General features: G+C 47.2%; 1 protein-coding gene across 4 annotated transcripts in view; it reads right to left on the reverse strand.

The window, feature by feature from the left end:
- ZBTB24 (zinc finger and BTB domain containing 24) overlaps positions 1 to 22,669 on the reverse strand; it is a 50,006-nt gene that overhangs the window by 21,882 nt on the left and 5,455 nt on the right. For 2 of the 4 annotated variants that reach the window (XM_044289429.1, XM_044289427.1), the window contains exons 4-6: positions 21,650 to 22,542; positions 3,983 to 4,150; positions 1,307 to 1,390 (exon numbers count right to left, since the gene is read on the reverse strand). In XM_044289429.1, coding sequence (XP_044145364.1) covers positions 1,307 to 1,390; positions 3,983 to 4,150; positions 21,650 to 22,529 — 1,132 coding nt within the window. In that variant the 5' untranslated portion in view covers positions 22,530 to 22,542. The remainder of the gene's footprint in view (positions 1 to 1,306; positions 1,391 to 3,982; positions 4,151 to 21,649; positions 22,543 to 22,669) is intronic. The other 2 variants (XM_044289431.1, XM_044289430.1) reach the window with 1 other exon arrangement.

Here is a 22,669-nt window from a genome sequence, read left to right on the forward strand (position 1 = left end):
ATATATATATATATATATATATATATATATATATATATATATTTATTTTTTTATACATGCTTATTTATATAGTGCATATATTATTTAAATAAAAACAAACATTATACGAGACCAATTTCCTAACAATTACACATTACAACTTTGCTCAACAGTTTAACTAGTTATCCTACCCAATCAAACAGATTATCCTATGATCAATGTAAAAAGAGAAAAACTGTAGTCTCTAGAGCTCCGCCATACATTGCTCTGCTAGATTAATTTCAGGCTGGTGGCTCAGGGCAAGTTTCCTTTCTGCTTCAGCTGTCTGCCTATCACATAACAGGGGACAATGTCCTTTTTACTACATTTCTCTTCCAATCACAGCTCAAGGGGGAATGTCCTTTCTGCTGCAGCTCTATACCTGTAAGAACCGCATTTAGTCAGTGTTTGATCAGTGATAGTTTGCCAAAACCAGTGGAGTGGAGGCTTCCCAGAAATAAGGTGTAAGGTAGGCATGTCCAAACTGCGGCCCTCCAGCTATTGCAAAACTACAACTCCCAGCATGCTATAATAGCTGTAAGCTATCCAGGAATGCTGGGAGTTGTAGTTTTGCAACAGCTGGAGGACCGCAGTTTGGACATGCCTGGTGTAAGGGAAAGATCTGTACCTGTTCTGTGCTTTTGACCCACTCCTGGTTTTGGCTCAAAATCCCAGACCAAACACTGACTTTGTGAAAGCAGCCTAAGGCCTCATACTTGTGACTATACAAGTTTCCATTTGCTATCCGTGGATCTACAAAATACAGATCCCTTCTGTGTGTTTTCCACATTTTTCTCTCCCATTAACAGAAATGGCTATTCTCATCTGCAATGCAGACCAGAATAGGACATGTTCTATAATTTGCAGAAGAGAAATATGGACGTGCTGACCATTTTTTTTTGTCCGTCTGCAATCTGCAAAATACACATCAGACAGATGCAAAATACGGTTGTGTGCATGAGGCCTAACTCACAGCTTATAACAGTAGCCATTGGAACTGAAAGGAACAGAGCATGTGCATCCACCTCAGTGATGTTACTGAGATGGACAGGGAGAAGAACAGACAGCAGGTGGCGCTAAACAGATACATTTTACTGAATAACTCAGTGGCTAGGCTACATTTTTAATTACATGCAATTACAAAAGTATTCAGATTAAGCTGCTGGTTTGAAAAATGTAGAATATTTTTCATGGGACAACCCCTTTATTAGTGGCACAGCAGGTTTCTATATATTGCCTTTACAAAAGTACAGCCACCGGTATAAGACATTCTAAGAGTTTTACGTACCTATATGTACACGAAAATGACTTTTCAGTTGTCTTTTTTGACTGAAGAATTTTCCACACCGGTCACAAGTATACTCTTTCTTGTCTGTCAGAAGTGAGAAGTATAGTCAATAACAAGCAATATGAGGCAAACAGCTAGAATTAACCTACTGATTTATTAGTTTTAGGTACTATTTTTATTTTTTTAAGGATACATGAATGTCTGTGGTGGGGGTGCATTGAAGTCATCAGCTAGAGGCCATCCTTCCGAGGCAAAATGGAGAAGCATGCTGCAAGACTATGGTCAGAATATCTGAATCGTCACCATGTAACACCACATTTCCCCGCAGCTTCCACTTCAGGGTAAATGTCTGTCTGGTTGCAGCTTCTCCTAGCAAATTGAGTGAACGGAATCAGAAGACTGCAGTGACGGTTTACGGTTTAATGTAAGCAGTTACCAGGCCTTACCAGGCCAGTGGAACTCACAACACTAATATCAATAACCATCTTTAAAGGGGTTGCCCACTTAAGACAACTGATTCCCGGTCCACAATATAGGGGAATAAGTCTCAGATGGGTAGGGATCCACCTACCCGGTGATGACAAAAACTGAGCCCATGCTCCCCAGACTGAATAGCGCTGCGGTCATGCATGTGTGCTGCTGCTCCACTTCTCTCTATGGGAATGCCAGAGACAGACGAGTGCTTGCTACCTCTAGCAGTCCCGTAGGGTTGAAATGAGGAGCAGCCACAAATGCGCATGTGTCCCAGCCGATCACACACTTTTTCCCTATTCTGAAACAGGGGACAGATTGCCTTAAAGGGACAACCGCTTTTATAGCCGTTTTATTTTTACACAGTGGAGTTTTAATGTAGTTCACACCTTTCTTGACTCCAAATCTGGAATTAAATGCAAAGACAAAGAGGTAGGTAGGTACAGGTCCTTCTAAAAAAATTAGCATATTGTGATAAAGTTCATTATTTTCTGTAATGTACTGATAAACATTAGACTTTCATATATTTTAGATTCATTACACACCAACTGAAGTTTTTCAAGCCTTTTATTGTTTTAATATTGATGATTTTGGCATACAGCTCATGAAAACCCCAAATTCCTATCTAAAAAAATTAGCATATCATGAAAAGGTTCTTTAAACAAGCTATTAACCTAATCATCTGAAACAACTAATTAACTCTAAACACCTGCAAAAGATTCCTGAGGCTTTTAAAAACTCCCAGCCTGGTTCATTACTCAAAACCGCAATCATGGGTAAGACTGCCGACCTGACTGCTGTCCAGAAGGCCATCATTGACACCCTCAAGCAAGAGGGTAAGACACAGAAAGAAATACGAATAGGCTGTTCCCAGAGTGCTGTATCAAGGCACCTCAGTGGGAAGTCTGTGGGAAGGAAAAAGTGTGGCAGAAAACGCTACACAACGAGAAGAGGTGACCGGACCCTGAGGAAGATTGTGGAGAAGGACCGATTCCAGACCTTGGGGGACCTGCGGAAGCAGTGGACTGAGTCTGGAGTAGAAACATCCAGAGCCACCGTGTACAGGCGTGTGCAGGAAATGGGCTACAGGTGCCGCATTCCCCAGGTCAAGCCACTTTTGAACAGGAAACAGCAGCAGAAGCGCCTGACCTGGGCTACAGAGAAGCAGCACTGGACTGTTGCTCAGTGGTCCAAAGTACTTTTTTCGGATGAAAGCAAATTTTGCATGTCATTCGGAAATCAAGGTGCCAGAGTCTGGAGGAAGACTGGGGAGAGGGAAATGCCAAAATGCCTGAAGTCCAGTGTCAAGTACCCACAGTCAGTGATGGTCTGGGGTGCCATGTCAGCTGCTGGTGTTGGTCCACTGTGTTTTATCAAGGGCAGGGTCAATGCAGCTAGCTATCAGGAGATTTTGGAGCACTTCATGCTTCCATCTGCTGAAAAGCTTTATGGAGATGAAGATTTCATTTTTCAGCACGACCTGGCACCTGCTCACAGTGCCAAAACCACTGGTAAATGGTTTACTGACCATGGTATTACTGTGCTCAATTGGCCTGCCAACTCTCCTGACCTGAACCCCATAGAGAATCTGTGGGATATTGGGAAGAGAAAGTTGAGAGATGCAAGACCCAACACTCTGGATGAGCTTAAGGCTGCTATCGAAGCATCCTGGGCCTCCATAACTCCTCAGCAGTGCCACAGGCTGATTGCCTCCATGCCACGCCGCATTGAAGCAGTCATTTCTGCAAAAGGATTCCCGACCAAGTATTGAGTGCATAACTGAACATAATTATTTGAAGGTTGACTTTTTTTTGTATTAAAAACACTTTTCTTTTATTGGTCGGATGAAATATGCTAATTTTTTTAGATAGGAATTTGGGGTTTTCATGAGCTGTATGCCAAAATCATCAATATTAAAACAATAAAAGGCTTGAACTACTTCAGTTGTGTGTAATGAATCTAAAATATATGAAAGTCTAATGTTTATCAGTACATTACAGAAAATAATGAACTTTATCACAATATGCTATTTTTTTTTAGAAGGGCCTGTATATGGAAGACGTGCAGTAGTGTGTCTTCCAGACTTGCCCCTAGCACCCAACGCCATAACGAAGGTCTTTCACAGATCAGGACAAAGTCATCTGCTCCGATGAGCTACAGTGCGTCAGTGTATTAAGCTATTCTCATTTAGTTGTATAATAATACCTGTGTGTAAATTCATATGTTCCGTTAGCGAATGCTTAGTGGAAAGAGATTTACTGCACACAGTACAGCTAAAAGGTCTCTCTCCAGTGTGGATGCGCTCATGGACTCGCAGAGAATGTTTCTGGGAAAAACCTTTTCCACATTGAGAACATTTGAAGGGCTGTTCCCCTGAAATCATATAAGAAACATCAAGGAGAATCAGTGTTGGCAGTGAACATACAGTACACAAATGCAGGCTCAGGCTACTTTGACATATGCGTTGGATCCGTCATCGATCAGCAAAAACCCTTCCGTCACGATAATGCAACCGTCTGCATTCGTTATGATCAGATCCGGTTGTACCCTCTCTAAAATAGCCAAGACATGAATACCACTGAAAGTCAATGGGGGACGGATCCGTTTTCTATTACGTCAGAGAAAACGGACCCATCCCCATCGACTTACATTGTGAGTCATGATGGATCCGTCTTGCTCCTCACCGCATGGCGGACAAAAAAACGCTGCTTGCAGCGTTATTCTGTCTGTGATGGGGACGCAACCAAACAGAACAGAATGCATTCAGTTCCCTTCAGTTCAGTTTTGTCCCTATTGACAATGAATAGGTCATCAGTATAAAACATTCTGAAAACCTCTTTAAATAATTTATGACAAAAACATGTAAACTAGGTCTATTTAGTCTAGATGCAAATACTAGTTGCACCACAGTAGCAGTAAAAATATTGGCAACACATGCATCTGTCATGCCACAGATATTATATGAAAATTGGACACTTTCATATAACATTTTTGGGGTTATAAAACGCACTATTTAGCAAGATAGGTCATCAATATCAGATTGGCATGGGTCCACCTATCAGCTGTTTGAAGAGAAAGCAATGCTGTCTTCAAGCTCCGTTTATCTGCTCGCCACAGGAACTGCACCCACCAGCAAGCAGTGTAATTACAAGTATGGCGTATCCATTCACTTCTATGGGACGGCATTGTAGTATTCACTTGAACAGAGCCGTCCCACAGAAGTGAATGGGGACGCCATACTTGTAATTACACCTGCTCATCACTGCAATTGTTGTGGCGAGCAGGTAAACAGGGTAGAGAAGAGAGCATTCATACGAGCACTGCTTCCTCTTCAAAGAGCTGATCGGCGGGGGTACCAGAAGACGGACATCCACTGATCTGATATTGATGACCTGTCAGGAGATGAGGCTGAGCGATCCATTCACCACATGGAGAGGAAGGTCTTAAGCTGCAATGAAAGATGATGAGTAAGTGCAAATGAAGGAGCTGTGATGTCACACAGTGGGTGGGGCCAAACCAAGAAGAATACCATGTAAGTGCAAATAAAAAAATTATGTATTAAAGATAATAGTGTGTGTAAAAAAATAAAAATAAAAAATATATATATATATATATATATATATATATGTGCGTGCAGTAAAGCCGTGTGTGTGTGTGTACTGTGCGTGCAGTAAAGCCGTGTGTGTGTACTGTGCGTGCAGTAAAGCCGTGTGTGTGGTGTGTGCGTGCAGTAAAGCCGTGTGTGTGTGTGTACTGTGCGTGCAGTAAAGCCGTGTGTGTGTGTGTACTGTGCGTGCAGTAAAGCCGTGTGTGTGTGTGTACTGTGCGTGCAGTAAAGCCGTGTGTGTGTGTGTACTGTGCGTGCAGTAAAGCCGTGTGTGTGTGTGTGTGTGTGTGTACTGTGCGTGCGTGTGTACTGTGCGTGCAGTAAAGCCGTGTGTGTGTGTGTACTGTGCGTGCAGTAAAGCCGTGTGTGTGTGTGTGTGTGTACTGTGCGTGCAGTAAAGCCGTGTGTGTGTGTGTGTGTGTGTGTGTGTACTGTGCGTGCAGTAAAGCCGTGTGTGTGTGTGTGTGTACTGTGCGTGCAGTAAAGCCGTGTGTGTGTGTGTGTACTGTGCGTGCAGTAAAGCCGTGTGTGTGTGTGTGTGTACTGTGCGTGCAGTAAAGCCGTGTGTGTGTGTGTGTGTACTGTGCGTGCAGTAAAGCCGTGTGTGTGTGTGTACTGTGCGTGCAGTAAAGCCGTGTGTGTGTGTGTACTGTGCGTGCAGTAAAGCCGTGTGTGTGTGTACTGTGCGTGCAGTAAAGCCGTGTGTGTGTGTACTGTGCGTGCGTGTGTACTGTGCGTGCAGTAAAGCCGTGTGCGTGCGTGTGTACTGTGCGTGCAGTAAAGCCGTGTGTGTGTGTGTGTACTGTGCGTGCAGTAAAGCCGTGTGTGTGTGTGTGTGTGTGTGTGTACTGTGCGTGCAGTAAAGCCGTGTGTGTGTGTGTGTGTGTACTGTGCGTGCAGTAAAGCCGTGTGTGGTGTGTGTGTACTGTGCGTGCAGTAAAGCCGTGTGTGTGTGTGTGTGTGTGTACTGTGCGTGCAGTAAAGCCGTGTGTGTGTGTGTGTGTGTACTGTGCGTGCAGTAAAGCCGTGTGTGTGTGTGTGTGTACTGTGCGTGCAGTAAAGCCGTGTGTGTGTGTGTACTGTGCGTGCAGTAAAGCCGTGTGTGTGTGTGTACTGTGCGTGCAGTAAAGCCGTGTGTGTGGTGTGTGTGTACTGGGCGTGCAGTAAAGCCGTGTGTGTGTGTGTGTACTGTGCGTGCAGTAAAGCCGTGTGTGTGTGTGTGGTGTGTGTGTTGTAATGTGCGTGAAGTAAGCCGTGTGTGTGTGTGTGTGTGTGTGTACTGTGCGTGCAGTAAAGCCGTGTGTGTGTGTGTGTGTAATGTGCGTGAAGTAAAGCCGTGTGTGTGGTGTGTGTTGTGTACTGTGCGTGCAGTAAAGCCGTGTGTGTGTGTGTGTAATGTGCGTGAAGTAAAGCCGACTGTGTGTGTGTGTGTGTGTCTACTGTGCGTGCAGTAAAGTCGTGTGTGTGTGTGTGTACTGTGCGTGCAGTAAAGCCGTGTGTGTGTGTGTGTGTGTGTAATGTGCGTGAAGTAAAGCCGTGTGTGTGTACTGTGCGTGCAGTAAAGCCGTGTGTGTGTACTGTGCGTGCAGTAAAGCCGTGTGTGGTGTGTGTGTGTACTGTTGCGTGCAGTAAAGCCGGTGTGTGTGTGTGTACTGTGCGTGCAGTAAAGCCGGTGTGTGTACTGTGCGTGCAGTAAAGCCGTGTGTGTGTGTGTGTGTGTGTGTGTACTGTGCGTGCAGTAAAGCCGTGTGTGTGTGTGTGTGTGTGTGTACTGTGCGTGCAGTAAAGCCGTGTGTGTGTGGTGTGTGTGTACTGTGCGTGCAGTCAAGTCGTGTGTGTGTGTGTGTACTGTGCGTGCAGTAAAGCCGTGTGTGTGGTGTGTGTGTGTAATGTGCGTGAAGTAAAGCCGTGTGTGTGTACTGTGCGTGCAGTAAAGCCGTGGTGTGTACTGTGCGTGCAGTAAAGCCGTGTGTGTGTGTGTGTACTGTGCGTGCAGTAAAGCCGTGTGTGTGTGTGTGTGTGTGTGTACTGTGCGTGCAGTAAAGCCGTGTGTGTGGTGTGTACTGTGCGTGCAGTAAAGCCGTGTGTGTGTACTGTGCGTGCAGTAAAGCCGTGTGTGTGTGTGTGTGTGTACTGTGCGTGCAGTAAAGCCGTGTGTGTGTGTGTGTGTGTACTGTGCGTGCAGTAAAGCCGTGTGTGTGTGTGTGTGTGTGTGTGTGTACTGTGCGTGCAGTAAAGCCGTGTGTGTGTGTGTGTACTGTGCGTGCAGTAAAGCCGTGTGTGTGTGTGTACTGTGCGTGCAGTAAAGCCGTGTGTGTGTGTGTACTGTGCGTGCAGTAAAGCCGTGTGTGTGTGTACTGTGCGTGCAGTACAGCCGTGTGTGTGTGTGTGTGTGTGTGTGTACTGTGCGTGCAGTAAAGCCGTGTGTGTGTGTACTGTGCGTGCAGTAAAGCCGTGTGTGTGTGTGCGTGTGTACTGTGCGTGCAGTAAAGCCGTGTGTGTGTGTGTACTGTGCGTGCAGTAAAGCCGTGTGTGTGTGTGTGTGTGTACTGTGCGTGCAGTAAAGCCGTGTGTGTGTGTGTGTGTACTGTGCGTGCAGTAAGCCGTGTGTGTGTGTGTGTGTACTGTGCGTGCAGTAAAGCCGTGTGTGTGTGTGTGTACTGTGCGTGCAGTAAAGCCGTGTGTGGTGTGTGTGTGTACTGTGCGTGCAGTAAAGCCGTGTGTGTGTGTGTGTGTGTACTGTGCGTGCAGTAAAGCCGTGTGTGTGTGTGTGTGTGTGTGTACTGTGCGTGCAGTAAAGCCGTGTGTGTGTGTGTGTACTGTGCGTGCAGTAAAGCCGTGTGTGTGTGTGTGTACTGTGCGTGCAGTAAAGCCGTGTGTGTGTGTGTACTGTGCGTGCAGTAAAGCCGTGTGTGTGTGTACTGTGCGTGCAGTAAAGCCGTGTGTGTGTGTGTGTGTGTGTGTGTACTGTGCGTGCAGTAAAGCCGTGTGTGTGTGTACTGTGCGTGCAGTAAAGCCGTGTGTGTGTGTGCGTGTGTACTGTGCGTGCAGTAAAGCCGTGTGTGTGTGTGTACTGTGCGTGCAGTAAAGCCGTGTGTGTGTGTGTGTGTGTACTGTGCGTGCAGTAAAGCCGTGTGTGTGTGTGTACTGTGCGTGCAGTAAAGCCGTGTGTATGTGTGTGTGTACTGTGCGTGCAGTAAAGCCGTGTGTGTGTGTGTGTACTGTGCGTGCAGTAAAGCCGTGTGTGTGTGTGTGTACTGTGCGTGCAGTAAAGCCGTGTGTGTGTGGTGTGTACTGTGCGTGCAGTAAAGCCGTGTGTGTGTGTGTGTGTACTGTGCGTGCAGTAAAGCCGTGTGTGTGTGTGTGTGTGTGTACTGTGAGTGCAGTAAAGCCGTGTGTGTGTGTGTGTGAGTACTGTGCGTGCAGTAAAGCCGTGTGTGTGTGTACTGTGCGTGCAGTAAAGCCGTGTGTGTGTGTGTGTGTGTGTACTGTGCGTGCGTGTGTACTGTGCGTGCAGTAAAGCCGTGTGTGTGTGTGTACTGTGCGTGCAGTAAAGCCGTGTGTGTGTGTGTGTGTGTGTGTGTACTGTGCGTGCAGTAAAGCCGTGTGTGTGTGTGTACTGTGCGTGCAGTAAAGCCGTGTGTGTGTGTGTGTACTGTGCGTGCAGTAAAGCTGTGTGTGTGTGTGTGTGTACTGTGCGTGCAGTAAAGCCGTGTGTGTGTGTGTGTGTGTACTGTGCGTGCAGTAAAGCCGTGTGTGTGTGTGTGTGTGTGTACTGTGCGTGCAGTAAAGCCGTGTGTGTGTGTGTGTACTGTGCGTGCAGTAAAGCCGTGTGTGTGTGTGTGTGTACTGTGCGTGCAGTAAAGCCGTGTGTGTGTGTGTGTGTGTGTACTGTGCGTGCAGTAAAGCCGTGTGTGTGTGTGTGTGTGTGTACTGTGCGTGCAGTAAAGCCGTGTGTGTGTGTGTGTACTGTGCGTGCAGTAAAGCCGTGTGTGTGTGTGTGTGTACTGTGCGTGCAGTAAAGCCGTGTGTGTGTGTGTGTGTACTGTGCGTGCAGTAAAGCCGTGTGTGTGTGTGTGTGTACTGTGCGTGCAGTAAAAGCCGTGTGTGTGTGTACTGTGCGTGCAGTAAAGCCGGTGTGTGTGTGTGTGTACTGTGCGTGCAGTAAAGCCGTGTGTGTGTGTGTGTACTGTGCGTGCAGTAAAGCCGTGTGTGTGTGTGTGTACTGTGCGTGCAGTAAAGCCGTGTGTGTGTGTGTGTGTACTGTGCGTGCAGTAAAGCCGTGTGGTGTGTGTGTGTACTGTGCGTGCAGTAAAGCCGTGTGTGTGTGTGTGTACTGATGCGTGCAGTAAAAGCCGTGTGTGTGTGTGTACTGTGCGTGCAGTAAAGCCGTGTGTGTGTGTATGTGCGTGAAGTAAGCGTGTGTGTGTGTGTGTGTACTGTGCGTGCAGTAAAGCCGTGTGTGTGTGTGTGTGTGTAATGTGCGTGAAGTAAGCCGTGTGTGTGTGTGTGTTACTGTGCGTGCAGTAAAGCCGTGTGTGTGTGTGTGTAATGTGCGTGAAGTAAAGCCGTGTGTGTGTGTGTGTGTGTACTGTGCGTGCAGTAAAGTCGTGTGTGTGTGTACTGTGCGTGCAGTAAAGCCGTGTGTGTGTGTGTGTAATGTGCGTGAAGTAAAGCCGTGTGTGTGTACTGTGCGTGCAGTAAAGCCGTGTGTGTGTGTGTGTGTAATGTGCGTGAAGTAAAGCCGTGTGTGTGTGTGTGTACTGTGCGTGCAGTAAAGCCGTGTGTGTGTGTGTGTGTACTGTGCGTGCAGTAAAGCCGTGTGTGTGTGTGTGTGTACTGTGCGTGCAGTAAAGCCGTGTGTGTGTGTGTGTACTGTGCGTGCAGTAAAGCCGTGTGTGTGTGTGTGTGTGTGTGTGTACTGTGCGTGCAGTAAAGCCGTGTGTGTGTGTACTGTGCGTGCAGTAGAGCCGTGTGTGTGTGTGTGTGTACTGTGCGTGCAGTAAAGCCGTGTGTGTGTGTGTGTACTGTGCGTGCAGTAAAGCCGTGTGTGTGTACTGTGCGTGCAGTAAAGCCGTGTGTGTGTACTGTGCGTGCAGTAAAGCCGTGTGTGTGTGTGTGTACTGTGCGTGCAGTAAAGCCGTGTGTGTGTGTGTGTGTGTGTGTAATGTGCGTGAAGTAAAGCCGTGTGTGTGTGTGTGTGTGTGTGTACTGTGCGTGCAGTAAAGCCGTGTGTGTGTGTGTGTGTAATGTGCGTGAAGTAAAGCCGTGTGTGTGTGTGTGTGTGTACTGTGCGTGCAGTAAAGCCGTGTGTGTGTGTGTGTAATGTGCGTGAAGTAAAGCCGTGTGTGTGTGTGTGTGTGTGTCTACTGTGCGTGCAGTAAAGTCGTGTGTGTGTGTGTGTACTGTGCGTGCAGTAAAGCCGTGTGTGTGTGTGTGTGTGTGTACTGTGCGTGCAGTAAAGCCGTGTGTGTGTGTGTGTGTACTGTGCGTGCAGTAAAGCCGTGTGTGTGTGTGTGTGTACTGTGCGTGCAGTAAAGCCATGTGTGTGTGTACTGTGCCTGCAGTAAAGCCGTGTGTGTGTGTACTGTGCGTGCAGTAAAAGCCGTGTGTGTGTGTGTGTACTGTGCGTGCAGTAAAGCCGTGTGTGTGTGTGTGTGTACTGTGCGTGCAGTAAAGCCGTGTGTGTGTGTGTGTGTGTGTGTACTGTGCGTGCAGTAAAGCAGTGTGTGTGTGTGTGTACTGTGCGTGCAGTAAAGCCGTGTGTGTGTGTGTGTGTGTAGTAAAGCCGTGTGTGTGTGTACTGTGCGTGCAGTAAAGCCGTGTGTGTGTGTGTGTGTACTGTGCGTGCAGTAAAGCCGTGTGTGTGTGTGTACTGTGCGTGCAGTAAAGCAGTGTGTGTGTGTGTGTGTACTGTGCGTGCAGTAAAGCCGTGTGTGTGTGTACTGTGCGTGCAGTAAAGCCGTGTGTGTGTGTGTACTGTGCGTGCAGTAAAGCCGTGTGTGTGTGTGTACTGTGCGTGCAGTAAAGCCGTGTGTGTGTGTGTACTGTGCGTGCAGTAAAGCCGTGTGTGTGTGTGTACTGTGCGTGCAGTAAAGCCGTGTGTGTGTGTGTACTGTGCGTGCAGTAAAGCCGTGTGTGTACTGTGCGTGCAGTAAAGCCGTGTGTGTACTGTGCGTGCAGTAAAGCCGTGTGTGTACTGTGCGTGCAGTAAAGCCGTGTGTGTGTGTGTACTGTGCGTGCGTGTGTACTGTGCGTGCAGTAAAGCCGTGTGTGTACTGTGCGTGCGTGTGTACTGTGCGTGCAGTAAAGCTGTGTGTGTGTGTGTGTGTGTACTGTGCGTGCAGTAAAGCCGTGTGTGTGTGTGTACTGTGCGTGCAGTAAAGCCGTGTGTGTGTGTGTACTGTGCGTGCAGTAAAGCTGTGTGTGTGTGTGTACTGTGCGTGAAGTAAAGCAGTGTGTGTGTGTGTGTGTGTGTAATGTGCGTGAAGTAAAGCCGTGTGTGTGTACTGTGCGTGCAGTAAAGCAGTGTGTGTGTGTGTGTGTGTGTGTGTGTGTGTGTGTATAATGTGCGTGAAGTAAAGCCGTGTGTGTGTGTGTGTGTAATGTGCGTGAAGTAAAGCCGTGTGTGTGTGTGTGTAATGTGCGTGAAGTAAAGCCGTGTGTGTGTGTGTGTAATGTGCGTGAAGTAAAGCCGTGTGTGTGTGTGTGTAATGTGCGTGAAGTAAAGCCGTGTGTGTGTGTGTGTGTAATGTGCGTGAAGTAAAGCCGTGTGTGTGTGTGTGTGTAATGTGCGTGAAGTAAAGCCGTGTGTGTGTGTGTGTAATCTGCGTGAAGTAAAGCCGTGTGTGTGTGTGTGTAATGTGCGTGAAGTAAAGCCGTGTGTGTGTGTGTGTAATGTGCGTGAAGTAAAGCCGTGTGTGTGTGTGTAATGTGCGTGAAGTAAAGCCGTGTGTGTGTGTGTGTAATGTGTGTGAAGTAAAGCCATGTGTGTGTGTGTAATGTGTGTGAAGTAAAGCCGTGTGTGTGTGTGTAATGTGTGTGAAGTAAAGCCGTGTGTGTGTGTGTAATGTGCGTGAAGTAAAGCCGTGTGTGTGTGTGTAATGTGCGTGAAGTAAAGCCGTGTGTGTGTGTGTAATGTGCGTGAAGTAAAGCCGTGTGTGTGTGTGTAATGTGCGTGAAGTAAAGCCGTGTGTGTGTGTAATGTGCGTGAAGTAAAGCCGTGTGTGTGTAATGTGCGTGAAGTAAAGCCGTGTGTGTGTGTGTAACGTGCATGAAGTAAAGCCGTGTGTGTGTGTGTAACGTGCGTGAAGTAAAGCCGTGTGTGTGTAACGTGCGTGCAGTAAATCCGTGTGTGTGTGTGTAATGTGCGTGAAGTAAAGCCGTGTGTGTGTGTGTAATGTGCGTGAAGTAAAGCCGTGTGTGTGTGTGTGTAATGTGCGTGAAGTAAAGCCGTGTGTGTGTGTGTAATGTGCGTGAAGTAAAGCCGTGTGTGTGTAATGTGCGTGAAGTAAAGCCGTGTGTGTGTGTGTAACGTGCATGAAGTAAAGCCGTGTGTGTGTGTGTAACGTGCGTGAAGTAAAGCCGTGTGTGTGTAACGTGCGTGCAGTAAAGCCGTGTGTGTGTGTGTGTGTAATGTGCGTGAAGTAAAGCCGTGTGTGTGTGTAACGCGCGTGAAGTAAAGCCGTGTGTGTGTGTGTAACGCGCGTGAAGTAAAGCCGTGTGTGTGTGTGTAACGCGCGTGAAGTAAAGCCGTGTGTGTGTGTGTAATGTGCGTGAAGTAAAGCCGTGTGTGTGTGTGTAATGTGCATGCTATAGAGCCGTGTGCATGTATTTGTATGATGTTATGATCATGGAGAGTGAAAAAAAAAAAAGTAAAAAATTAGTACCGCTCACAAAAACAAGTGGCACTCGGGTGCAACAAGAGCAATGGCGAGGCTGTCATTGCGCTAAAGGTCTCATTTGCATATTAAGTATAACCTGGGAACGCAGTCTCCTATCAACAAAAGAAAAACTGTTTTAAATCAGGTGAACCACAGCAGTGTCTATGCAAACAGCCGATAAGGAGGTCCCTGTAGCGATGGTTTTTCTCTTATGTATAGGACCTGGCCATAATGAAGAGGTTTAACACTGAGTAGGACCTGTGGTTGCTGGGATACGGAGACACATAGGAACATGTGATGTGTCAGGTGACTGGCAACAGGGGGTAGTGTCCTAGCAACGATGACAGGTCCTAGTCATGTGGCCGAGCACATGATCGCTGGAGATGTCGGCTCACTGCGGAGACCAGGAAATTAAAGTCAGGCATGCGCAGACGCTGTTCACCTTACTCAATGTCTGTCTGGTCCTTGGGATCAGCTGTGTTGTAAGTAGGGGTGCACCGAAATGAAAATTCTGGTCCGAAACCGAAAATTCAGGATACCCCTTGACCGAAACCGCCTTTTTGCCCAAATACTTTTAAAAGACCCCCCACCCCATAGCAGTGCCATCCACAGACCCCCCCACCTCATAACAGTGCCATCCACAGACCCCCCCACCTCATAACAGTGCCATCCACAGACCCCCACCCACCCCATAACAGTGCCATCCACAGACCCCCACCCACCCCATAACCGTGCCATCCACAGACCCCCCCCACCCCATAACCGTGCCATCCACAGACCCCCCCACCTCATAACAGTGCCATCCACAGACCCCCCCACCTCATAACAGTGCCATCCACAGACCCCCACCCACCCCATAACCGTGCCATCCACAGACCCCCCCACCTCATAACAGTGCCATCCACAGACCCCCCCACCTCATAACAGTGCCATCCACAGACCCCCACCCACCCCATAACCGTGCCATCCACAGACCCCCCCCACCCCATAACAGTGCCATCCACAGACCCCCCCCACCCCATAACAGTGCCATCCACAGACCCCCCCCACCTCATAACAGTGCCATCCACAGACCCCCCACCCACCCCATAACAGTGCCATCCACAGACCCCCACCCCATAACAGTGCCATCCACAGCCGCCCCCCCCCCCCCCATTGTACAATTAATAGAAAATAGCGGGGAGGGACTGGGAGGAGGAGCTGGGGGCCGGTGCGTTCACTGTGCTCCGGCCCCCAGCTCCAGTAGTTATAAAATGTTGTACAATTAATAAGCATTCTATTCATGAGGCCCCCTCTGCAGTATTACATTCAATACAGCCACATCATACTCACAGGGCTGTCATCTTAATGCTGGCCGGCCGGGCAGAGGAGTGGCAGCGTCACAACTGACGTCATGTGCCTGGCCTACTTTCTGAATGAAGGAGGCGGCGCAGGCATGTGACGTCAGTCGTGACGCTGCCGCTCGTCTGCCCGGCCGGCCAGCACAGCCCTCTGAGTAGGATGTGGCTGTATTGAATGTAATACTGCAGAGGGGGGCCTCATGAATAGAATGCTTATTAATTGTACAACATTTTATAACTACTGGAGCTGGGGGCCGGAGCACAGTGAACGCACCGGCCCCCAGCTCCTCCTCCCAGTCCCTCCCCGCTATTTCCGGCCGATATGTAAAAATATCGGCAGAAACAGATTAGGTGCATTCTCGGCCGATATTTTCGGCCGCCGAAATTTCGGTGCACCCCTAGTTTATACATGTTTATACAGATCGGTTTGTACAAATTTATTCATCAGAGTTCGTGTGTAACAAAGATGTCCCTCCTCGGGCAGTCTGTGCACCTAAAGAGAAATCTATGACCAGTCAGAGCTGCAATAGATTTCTAGCTTCATTTCAGTCAGAAAACTGGCAAAAATTTACATAAATTTGTTGGGGTTGACTGGTCACTTTTTTTTTTTACCTCTCGCCGTCACGGCAACGCCGATAGGAGTCTGGACGGCAGCGCTCTCAGTGATGCCTTTTGGCGTCATCTCGCGAGACCTGAGATTTCCTGTGAATGCGCGCTCACAGGATTGCGCAGTTCACAAGTTTAACTACAGCCTGCCAGCGCTGATCATTGGCTGGCAGGCTGTAGATTTTTAAAATAACCAAATAGGTATATCAGACGCTACTTTGTAAATAGCGTCTGATATACCTGCTACCTGCTCCTCTGGTGGTCCCTTTTGCTTGGATCGACCACCAGAGGACACAGTCAGCTCTGTAAGTAGCACCAAGCACCACACACACACACACACACATTACACCCCCCCTGTCACTTATTAACCCCTGATCACCCCATATAGATTCCCTGGTCTCCCCCCTGTCATTGATCACCCCCCTGTAAGGGTCCCTTATCACCGCCAGTTAGTTAGCTACTTTTTAGGCCACCGCAGTCACCGATTAGCGTCATCGCTGTCGCTAATCAGCACTAGTACTATATAGTATCTGTAAGTGATCAAGACTGATCGCAATCAGATCTATCTCATTAGGGTCACCTTAGGCTCTACAAAAAACTGTGTTCGCCCGATCAGGCCTGATATTGTGCCCACACTTGCGTTCAGTTTTTTTTCTGATCACTGCGAAAACACTAAAATCGCTGCGGCGCTATAAAGATCACTTTTGAGCTAAATTTAGTTAGCCCAAATGCCCTGGCATTTTAGGGGCCCTAAAGCGTGAGAAGTAGTTTGGAATCCAAATGCGTAAAAACGCCCAGTGAAATCCTAAAGGTACTCATTGGAATTTGGGCCTCTTTGAGCAAATTCGTGTGTGTGTACTGTGCGTGCAGTAAAGCAGTGTGTGTGTGTGTGTGTGTGTGTGTGTGTGTGTGTATAATGTGCGTGAAGTAAAGCCGTGTGTGTGTGTGTGTAATGTGCGTGAAGTAAAGCCGTGTGTGTGTGTGTGTAATGTGCGTGAAGTAAAGCCGTGTGTGTGTGTGTGTGTAATGTGCGTGAAGTAAAGCCGTTGTGTGTGTGTGTGTGTAATGTGCGTGAAGTAAAGCCGTGGTGTGTGTGTGTGTGTAATGTGCGTGAAGTAAAGCCGTGTGTGTGTGTGTGTGTAATGTGCGTGAAGTAAAGCCGTGTGTGTGTGTGTGTGTGTAATGTGCGTGAAGTAAAGCCGTGTGTGTGTGTGTGTGTGTAATGTGCGTGAAGTAAAGCCGTGTGTGTGGTGTGTGTGTAATGTGCGTGAAGTAAAGCCGTGTGTGTGTTTGTGTGTGTAATGTGCGTGAAGTAAAGCCGTGTGTGTGTGTGTGTGTGTAATGTGCGTGAAGTAAAGCCGTGTGTGTGTGTAATGTGCGTGAAGTAAAGCCGTGTGTGTGTGGTAATGTGCGGTGAAGTAAAGCCGTGTGTGTGTGGTGTGTAATGTGCGTGAAGTAAAGCCGTGTGTGTGTGTGTGTGTAATGTGCGTGAAGTAAAGCCGTGTGTGGTGTGTGTGTAATGTGCGTGAAGTAAAGCCGTGTGTGGTGTGTGTGTAATGTGCGTGAAGTAAAGCCGTGTGGGTGTGTGTAATGTGCGTGAAGTAAAGCCGTGTGTGTGTGTGTAATGTGCGTGAAGTAAAGCCGTGTGTGGTGTGTGTAATGTGCGGAAGTAAGCCGTGTGTGTGTGTGTAATGTGCGTGAAGTAAAGCCGTGTGTGTGTGTGTAATGTGCGTGAAGTAAAGCCGTGGTGTGTGTGTAATGTGCGTGAAGTAAAGCCGTGTGTGTGTGTGTGTAATGTGCGTGAAGTAAAGCCGTGTGTGTGTGTGTAATGTGCGTGAAGTAAAGCCGTGTGTGTGTGTGTAATGTGCGTGAAGTAAAGCCGTGTGTGTGTGTGTAATGTGCGTGAAGTAAAGCCGTGTGTGTGTGTGTAATGTGCGTGAAGTAAAGCCGTGTGTGTGTGTGTAATGTGCGTGAAGTAAAGCCGTGTGTGTGTGTGTAATGTGCGTGAAGTAAAGCCGTGTGTGTGTGTGTAATGTGCGTGAAGTAAAGCCGTGTGTGTGTGTGTAATGTGCGTGAAGTAAAGCCGTGTGTGTGTGTGTAATGTGCGTGAAGTAAAGCCGTGTGTGTGTGTAATGTGCGTAGTAACGCGGTGTGTGTGTAGGTGAAGTAAGCCGTGTGTGTGTGTGTAATGTGCGTGAAGTAAAGCCGTGTGTGTGTGTGTAATGTGCGTGAAGTAAAGCCGTGTGTGTGTGTGTGTAATGTGCGTGAAGTAAAGCCGTGTGTGTGTGTGTAATGTGCGTGAAGTAAAGCCGTGTGTGTGTGTGTAATGTGCGTGAAGTAAAGCCGTGTGTGTGTGTGTAATGTGCGTGAAGTAAAGCCGTGTGTGTGTGTGTAATGTGCGTGAAGTAAAGCCGTGTGTGTGTGTGTGTAATGTGCGTGAAGTAAAGCCGTGTGTGTGTGTGTAATGTGCGTGAAGTAAAGCCGTGTGTGTGTGTGTGTGTAATGTGCGTGAAGTAAAGCCGTGTGTGTGTGTGTGTAATGTGCGTGAAGTAAGCCGTGTGTGTGTGTGTGTAATGTGCGTGAAGTAAAGCCGTGTGTGTGTGTGTGTAATGTGCGTGAAGTAAAGCCGTGTGTGTTGTGTGTGTGTAATGTGCGTGAAGTAAAGCCGTGTGTGTGTGGTGTATGTGCGTGAAGTAAAGCCGTGTGTGTGTGTGTGTAATGTGCGTGAAGTAAAGCCGTGTGTGTGTGTGTGTGTAATGTGCGTGAAGTAAAGCCGTGTGTGTGTGTGTGTGTAATGTGCGTGAAGTAAAGCCGTGTGTGTGTGTGTGTGTTGTAATGTGCGTGAAGTAAAGCCGTGTGTGTGTGTGTGTGTGTGTGTAATGTGCGTGAAGTAAAGCCGTGTGTGTGTGTGTGTGTGTGTGTAATGTGCGTGAAGTAAAGCCGTGTGTGTGTGTGTGTGTAATGTGCGTGAAGTAAAGCCGTGTGTGTGTGTGTGTGTGTGTGTGTGTAAAATGTGCGTGAAGTAAAGCCGTGTGAGTGTAATGTGCGTGAAGTAAAGCCGTGTGTGTGTGTGTAACGAGCGTGAAGTAAAGCCGTGTGTGTGTGTGTGTAATGTGCGTGAAGTAAAGCCGTGTGTGTGTAACGTGCGTGAAGTAAAGCCGTGTGTGTGTAACGTGCGTGAAGTAAAGCCGTGTGTGTGTAACGCGCGTGAAGTAAAGCCGTGTGTGTGTGTGTAACGCGCGTGAAGTAAAGCCGTGTGTGTGTGTGTAACGCGCGTGAAGTAAAGCCGTGTGTGTGTGTGTAACGCGCGTGAAGTAAAGCCGTGTGTGTGTGTGTAACGCGCGTGAAGTAAAGCCGTGTGTGTGTGTGTAATGTGCGTGAAGTAAAGCCGTGTGTGTGTGTGTAATGTGCATGCTATAGAGCCGTGTGCATGTATTTGTATGATGTTATGATCATGGAGAGTGAAAAAAAAAAAAGTAAAAAATTAGTACCGCTCACAAAAACAAGTGGCACTCGGGTGCAACAAGAGCAATGGCGAGGCTGTCATTGCACTAAAGGTCTCATTTGCATATTAAGTATAACCCGGGAACGCAGTCTCCTATCAACAAAAGAAAAACTGTTTTAAATCAGGTGAACCACAGCAGTGTCTATGCAAACAGCCGATAAGGAGGTCGCTGTAGCGATGGTTTTTCTCTTATGTATAGGACCTGGCCATAATGAAGAGGTTTAACACTGAGTAGGACCTGTGGTTGCTGGGATACGGAGACACATAGGAACTTGTGATGTGTCAGGTGACTGGCAACAGGGGTAGTGTCCTAGCAACGATGACAGGTCCTAGTCATGTGGCCGAGCACATGATCGCTGGAGATGTCGGCTCACTGCGGAGACCAGGAAATGAAAGTCAGGCATGCGCAGACGCTGTTCACCTTACTCAATGTCTGTCTGGTCCTTGGGATCAGCTGTGTTGTAAGTACTAGTTTATACATGTTTATACAGATCGGTTTGTACAAATTTATTCATCAGAGTTCTTGTGTAACAAAGATGTCCCTCCTCGGGCAGTCTGTGCACCTAAAGAGAAATCTATGACCAGTCAGAGCTGCAATAGATTTCTAGCTTCATTTCAGTCAGAAAACTGGCAAAAATTTACATAAATTTGTTGGGGTTGACTGGTCACTTTTTTTTTTACCTCTCGCCGTCACGGCAACGCCGATAGGAGTCTGGACGGCAGCGCTCTCAGGTCTCAGTGATGCCTTTTGGCGTCATCTCGCAAGACCTGAGATTTCCTGTGAATGCGCGCTCACAGGATTGCGCAGTTGACAAGTTTAACTACAGCCTGCCAGCGCTGATCATTGGCTGGCAGGCTGTAGATTTTTAAAATAACCAAATAGGTATATCAGACGCTACTTTGTAAATAGCGTCTGATATACCTGCTACCTGCTCCTCTGGTGGTCCCTTTTGCTTGGATCGACCACCAGAGGACACAGTCAGCTCTGTAAGTAGCACCAAGCACCACACACACACACACACACATTACACCCCCCCCCCCTGTCACTTATTAACCCCTGATCACCCCATATAGATTCCCTGGTCACCCCCCTGTCATATTTCTCTAAAAGTTAACTTTTCCCATTTTTTTTTATACAAAGTTGTCATTTTTGTGAGATATTTCTCTCACCCAGCATGGGTATATGTAAAAATACACCCCAAAACACATTGCCCTACTTCTTCTGAGTACGGCGATACCACATGTGTGACATTTTTTTTGCAGCCTAGGTGCGTAAAGGGTCCGAAAGTCCAACGAGTATCTTTAGGCTTTACAGGGTTGCTCACAATTTAGCCCCACCCAAAATGCCAGAACAGTAAATACACCCCACAAATGACCCCATTTCGGAAAGTCGACACCCCAAGGTATTCACTGAGGTGCATAGTGAGTCCGTGGGAGATTTATTTTATTTTTTTCCAGAAGTTAGCAGAAATGGAAATGTTATTATTTTTTTCCTCAGAAAGTGTCATTTTCCGCTAACTTGTGAAAAAAAAATTAAATCATACATGAACTCACCATGCCCCTCCCCGAATACCTTGGGGTGTCTTTCTAAAATAGGATCATTTGGGAGGTATTTATACTATCCTGGCATTCTAGCACCTCAAGAAACATGACAGGTGCTCAGCAAGTCAGAGCTGCTTCAAAATGCGGAAATTCACATATTTGTACCATAGTTTGTAAACGCTATAACTTTTGTGCAAATCAATAAATATACCCTTATTGGATTTTTTTTTTATCAAAGATATGTAGCACAAATTCTGACACAAACTTGTATAGAAATGTAATTATATTTGAACAATTTTACCAGAAAAAGTTAAAAATACACTTTTTGGGAGAAAATTGCGGTCTTTTTGAATTAATATCATAAAAACGAAAAAATCTCAGCAGCAATCAAATACCACCAAAAGAAAGCTGTATTTGTGAGAAGAAAAGGAGGTAAAATTCATTTGGGTGCCAAGTTGCATGACCGAGCAATAAACCGCTAAAGTTGTAGAGTGCCGTTTTGTAAAACAGGGCCTGGTCACTAAGGGGGTATAAACCTGTGGTCCTTAAGTGGTTAAAGGGGCAGCTAAAAAGTCGTAAACAAATAGTTTGCAACTTTTTAACACCATGTTTCAGAAGCAAGGGAAATGATAAATCTCCCCCTCTATTCATGGCTTACATCCAGTGGCACAACTAGTTTATGAACAGGGTACCTCCCCCCCCAGAAACACATGTATGATACATTAGCATCACATTCCTGTGTGGGACGGGTAGTGACCTCTCTTTACTGTTGGGACTGGGGGGTTCTTTCTATGTATAGCAGTCTGAGGGGGCTCTTGTCTCTATGGGAACACAGGTGGGCGGGGATGTCATGTGACTGCTCCTCTGAACACGCTTGCTGCAATGCATGCTGGGATATTTACTTTCACTTTGCAGCTGCTCCGCCCACACAGCCGGTCTGAGGGAGCTCCTTCAGGGAAACATGTCATGTTGAGCAAGTTTGTTAGAAAAAATTATCTATAGCCAGCACATTTAGCAGGATATAAATACTTCATAGAGTATTTATGTTATAGAGCAGGAGGAGCTGAGCAGATTGGTGAATTTTTGTGGGAAAAGAGTCAGTCAAACCTGCAATTTATACATTTTTTCCACCTTCTGTGAAGAGATACTGGTACAGGGAGGAGGCGTTATCAGTGATTAATGGCATTGCGTGCATAAAGGGCCCTTTACACAGGGCGAGAATATGCCAGATAATCGCTAACAAGCATTCATAGGAACATTTGCTAGCGATTATCTGACGGTGTAACGGTGCCGATGAACCAGCATCAGTTATGCACAAAACGTACAACCTTTCACAGTGAACATTTTGAATTATTCAATAGTATATAACGAAAACAAAAATAGTTGTACCTGTATGAGTTCTACGGTGCATTACTAAGAAGTGCTTGTACTTGAACACTTTTCCACAGTCCTTGCAAACTTCAGGACTGGGCTTTTTTTTGCCGATAGCATGCTTCGATGGTTGACGTTCTTCACCAAGTCTATAATCTTGCAGTTTAACGGACCTCCGTGGTCTGCGCTTGCTAGGTTTCTTTGGTACTGGTGGTGGTTGTTGTGGTTGTTCTTCTGGAGGCTTGGGATTTAAGTCACACGTCACCTCCGCAGCAAAATCGGCGACCTCCTGCTCGTGTAAAATGTTTCCATTGGAATAACAGGTGTCCTCAATACTTTCTGGGACATCTCCTTGGTCTATCGGCTTCTCCTCAGCCTGTGTGTTGGTCTGATCACTGTTTTTCCTTGGTCTTCCTCGTTTACGCTTTGATACAGGATCGTCTGCTTCATCTGTTGCTCCATTATCAGATGCGTCGGCCTCTCGACTGTGTAGATTCTCCTGATATTCTGCATACGCTTTTACCAGATTGTTTACTTTCAAGACCTGTGCAGTTCCCACGATTTGCTTGAGCCATTTTTCACTTACGTCTACACTTCCAGTGTAGATGAACTGCAGCAAGGTTTCAAAAACCTCACACACTATTCCTTCTATGACGTATATTGACTGGCCGATATTCTCCTCATCGGCAAACATCGTGGAAAAGTATTCACTGGTAGCAGCGAGCAGAGCTTTGTGTGCCCGATACTCGACATTCTCAACTACGAGCGTGATGTCACACAGGAAGTTCTTTTTCCTCTGCTCCTCCAAACTGGAGAGCACGGCGCCCATATGACCACTCGAGTGGATATTAATCCGCACTTCTGCCTCTGACTCCACCTGAGGAACCGTGTCCTCCATTGTTTGAAGAGGCCTACAAAATAAATAAAATAAAATAAAAAACACACATTGAAATTTAACCAGTTCAAAAACTCGCCCTTCCTGACCAGGCACATTTTCTGTTTTTCAAATGGGGTTTCCAGGCTCCTGATATTGATGGC

The sequence above is a fragment of the Bufo gargarizans genome, chromosome 4, assembly GCF_014858855.1.
Source record: "Bufo gargarizans isolate SCDJY-AF-19 chromosome 4, ASM1485885v1, whole genome shotgun sequence".
In the NCBI taxonomy this organism is placed as follows: Eukaryota; Metazoa; Chordata; class Amphibia; order Anura; family Bufonidae; genus Bufo; species Bufo gargarizans.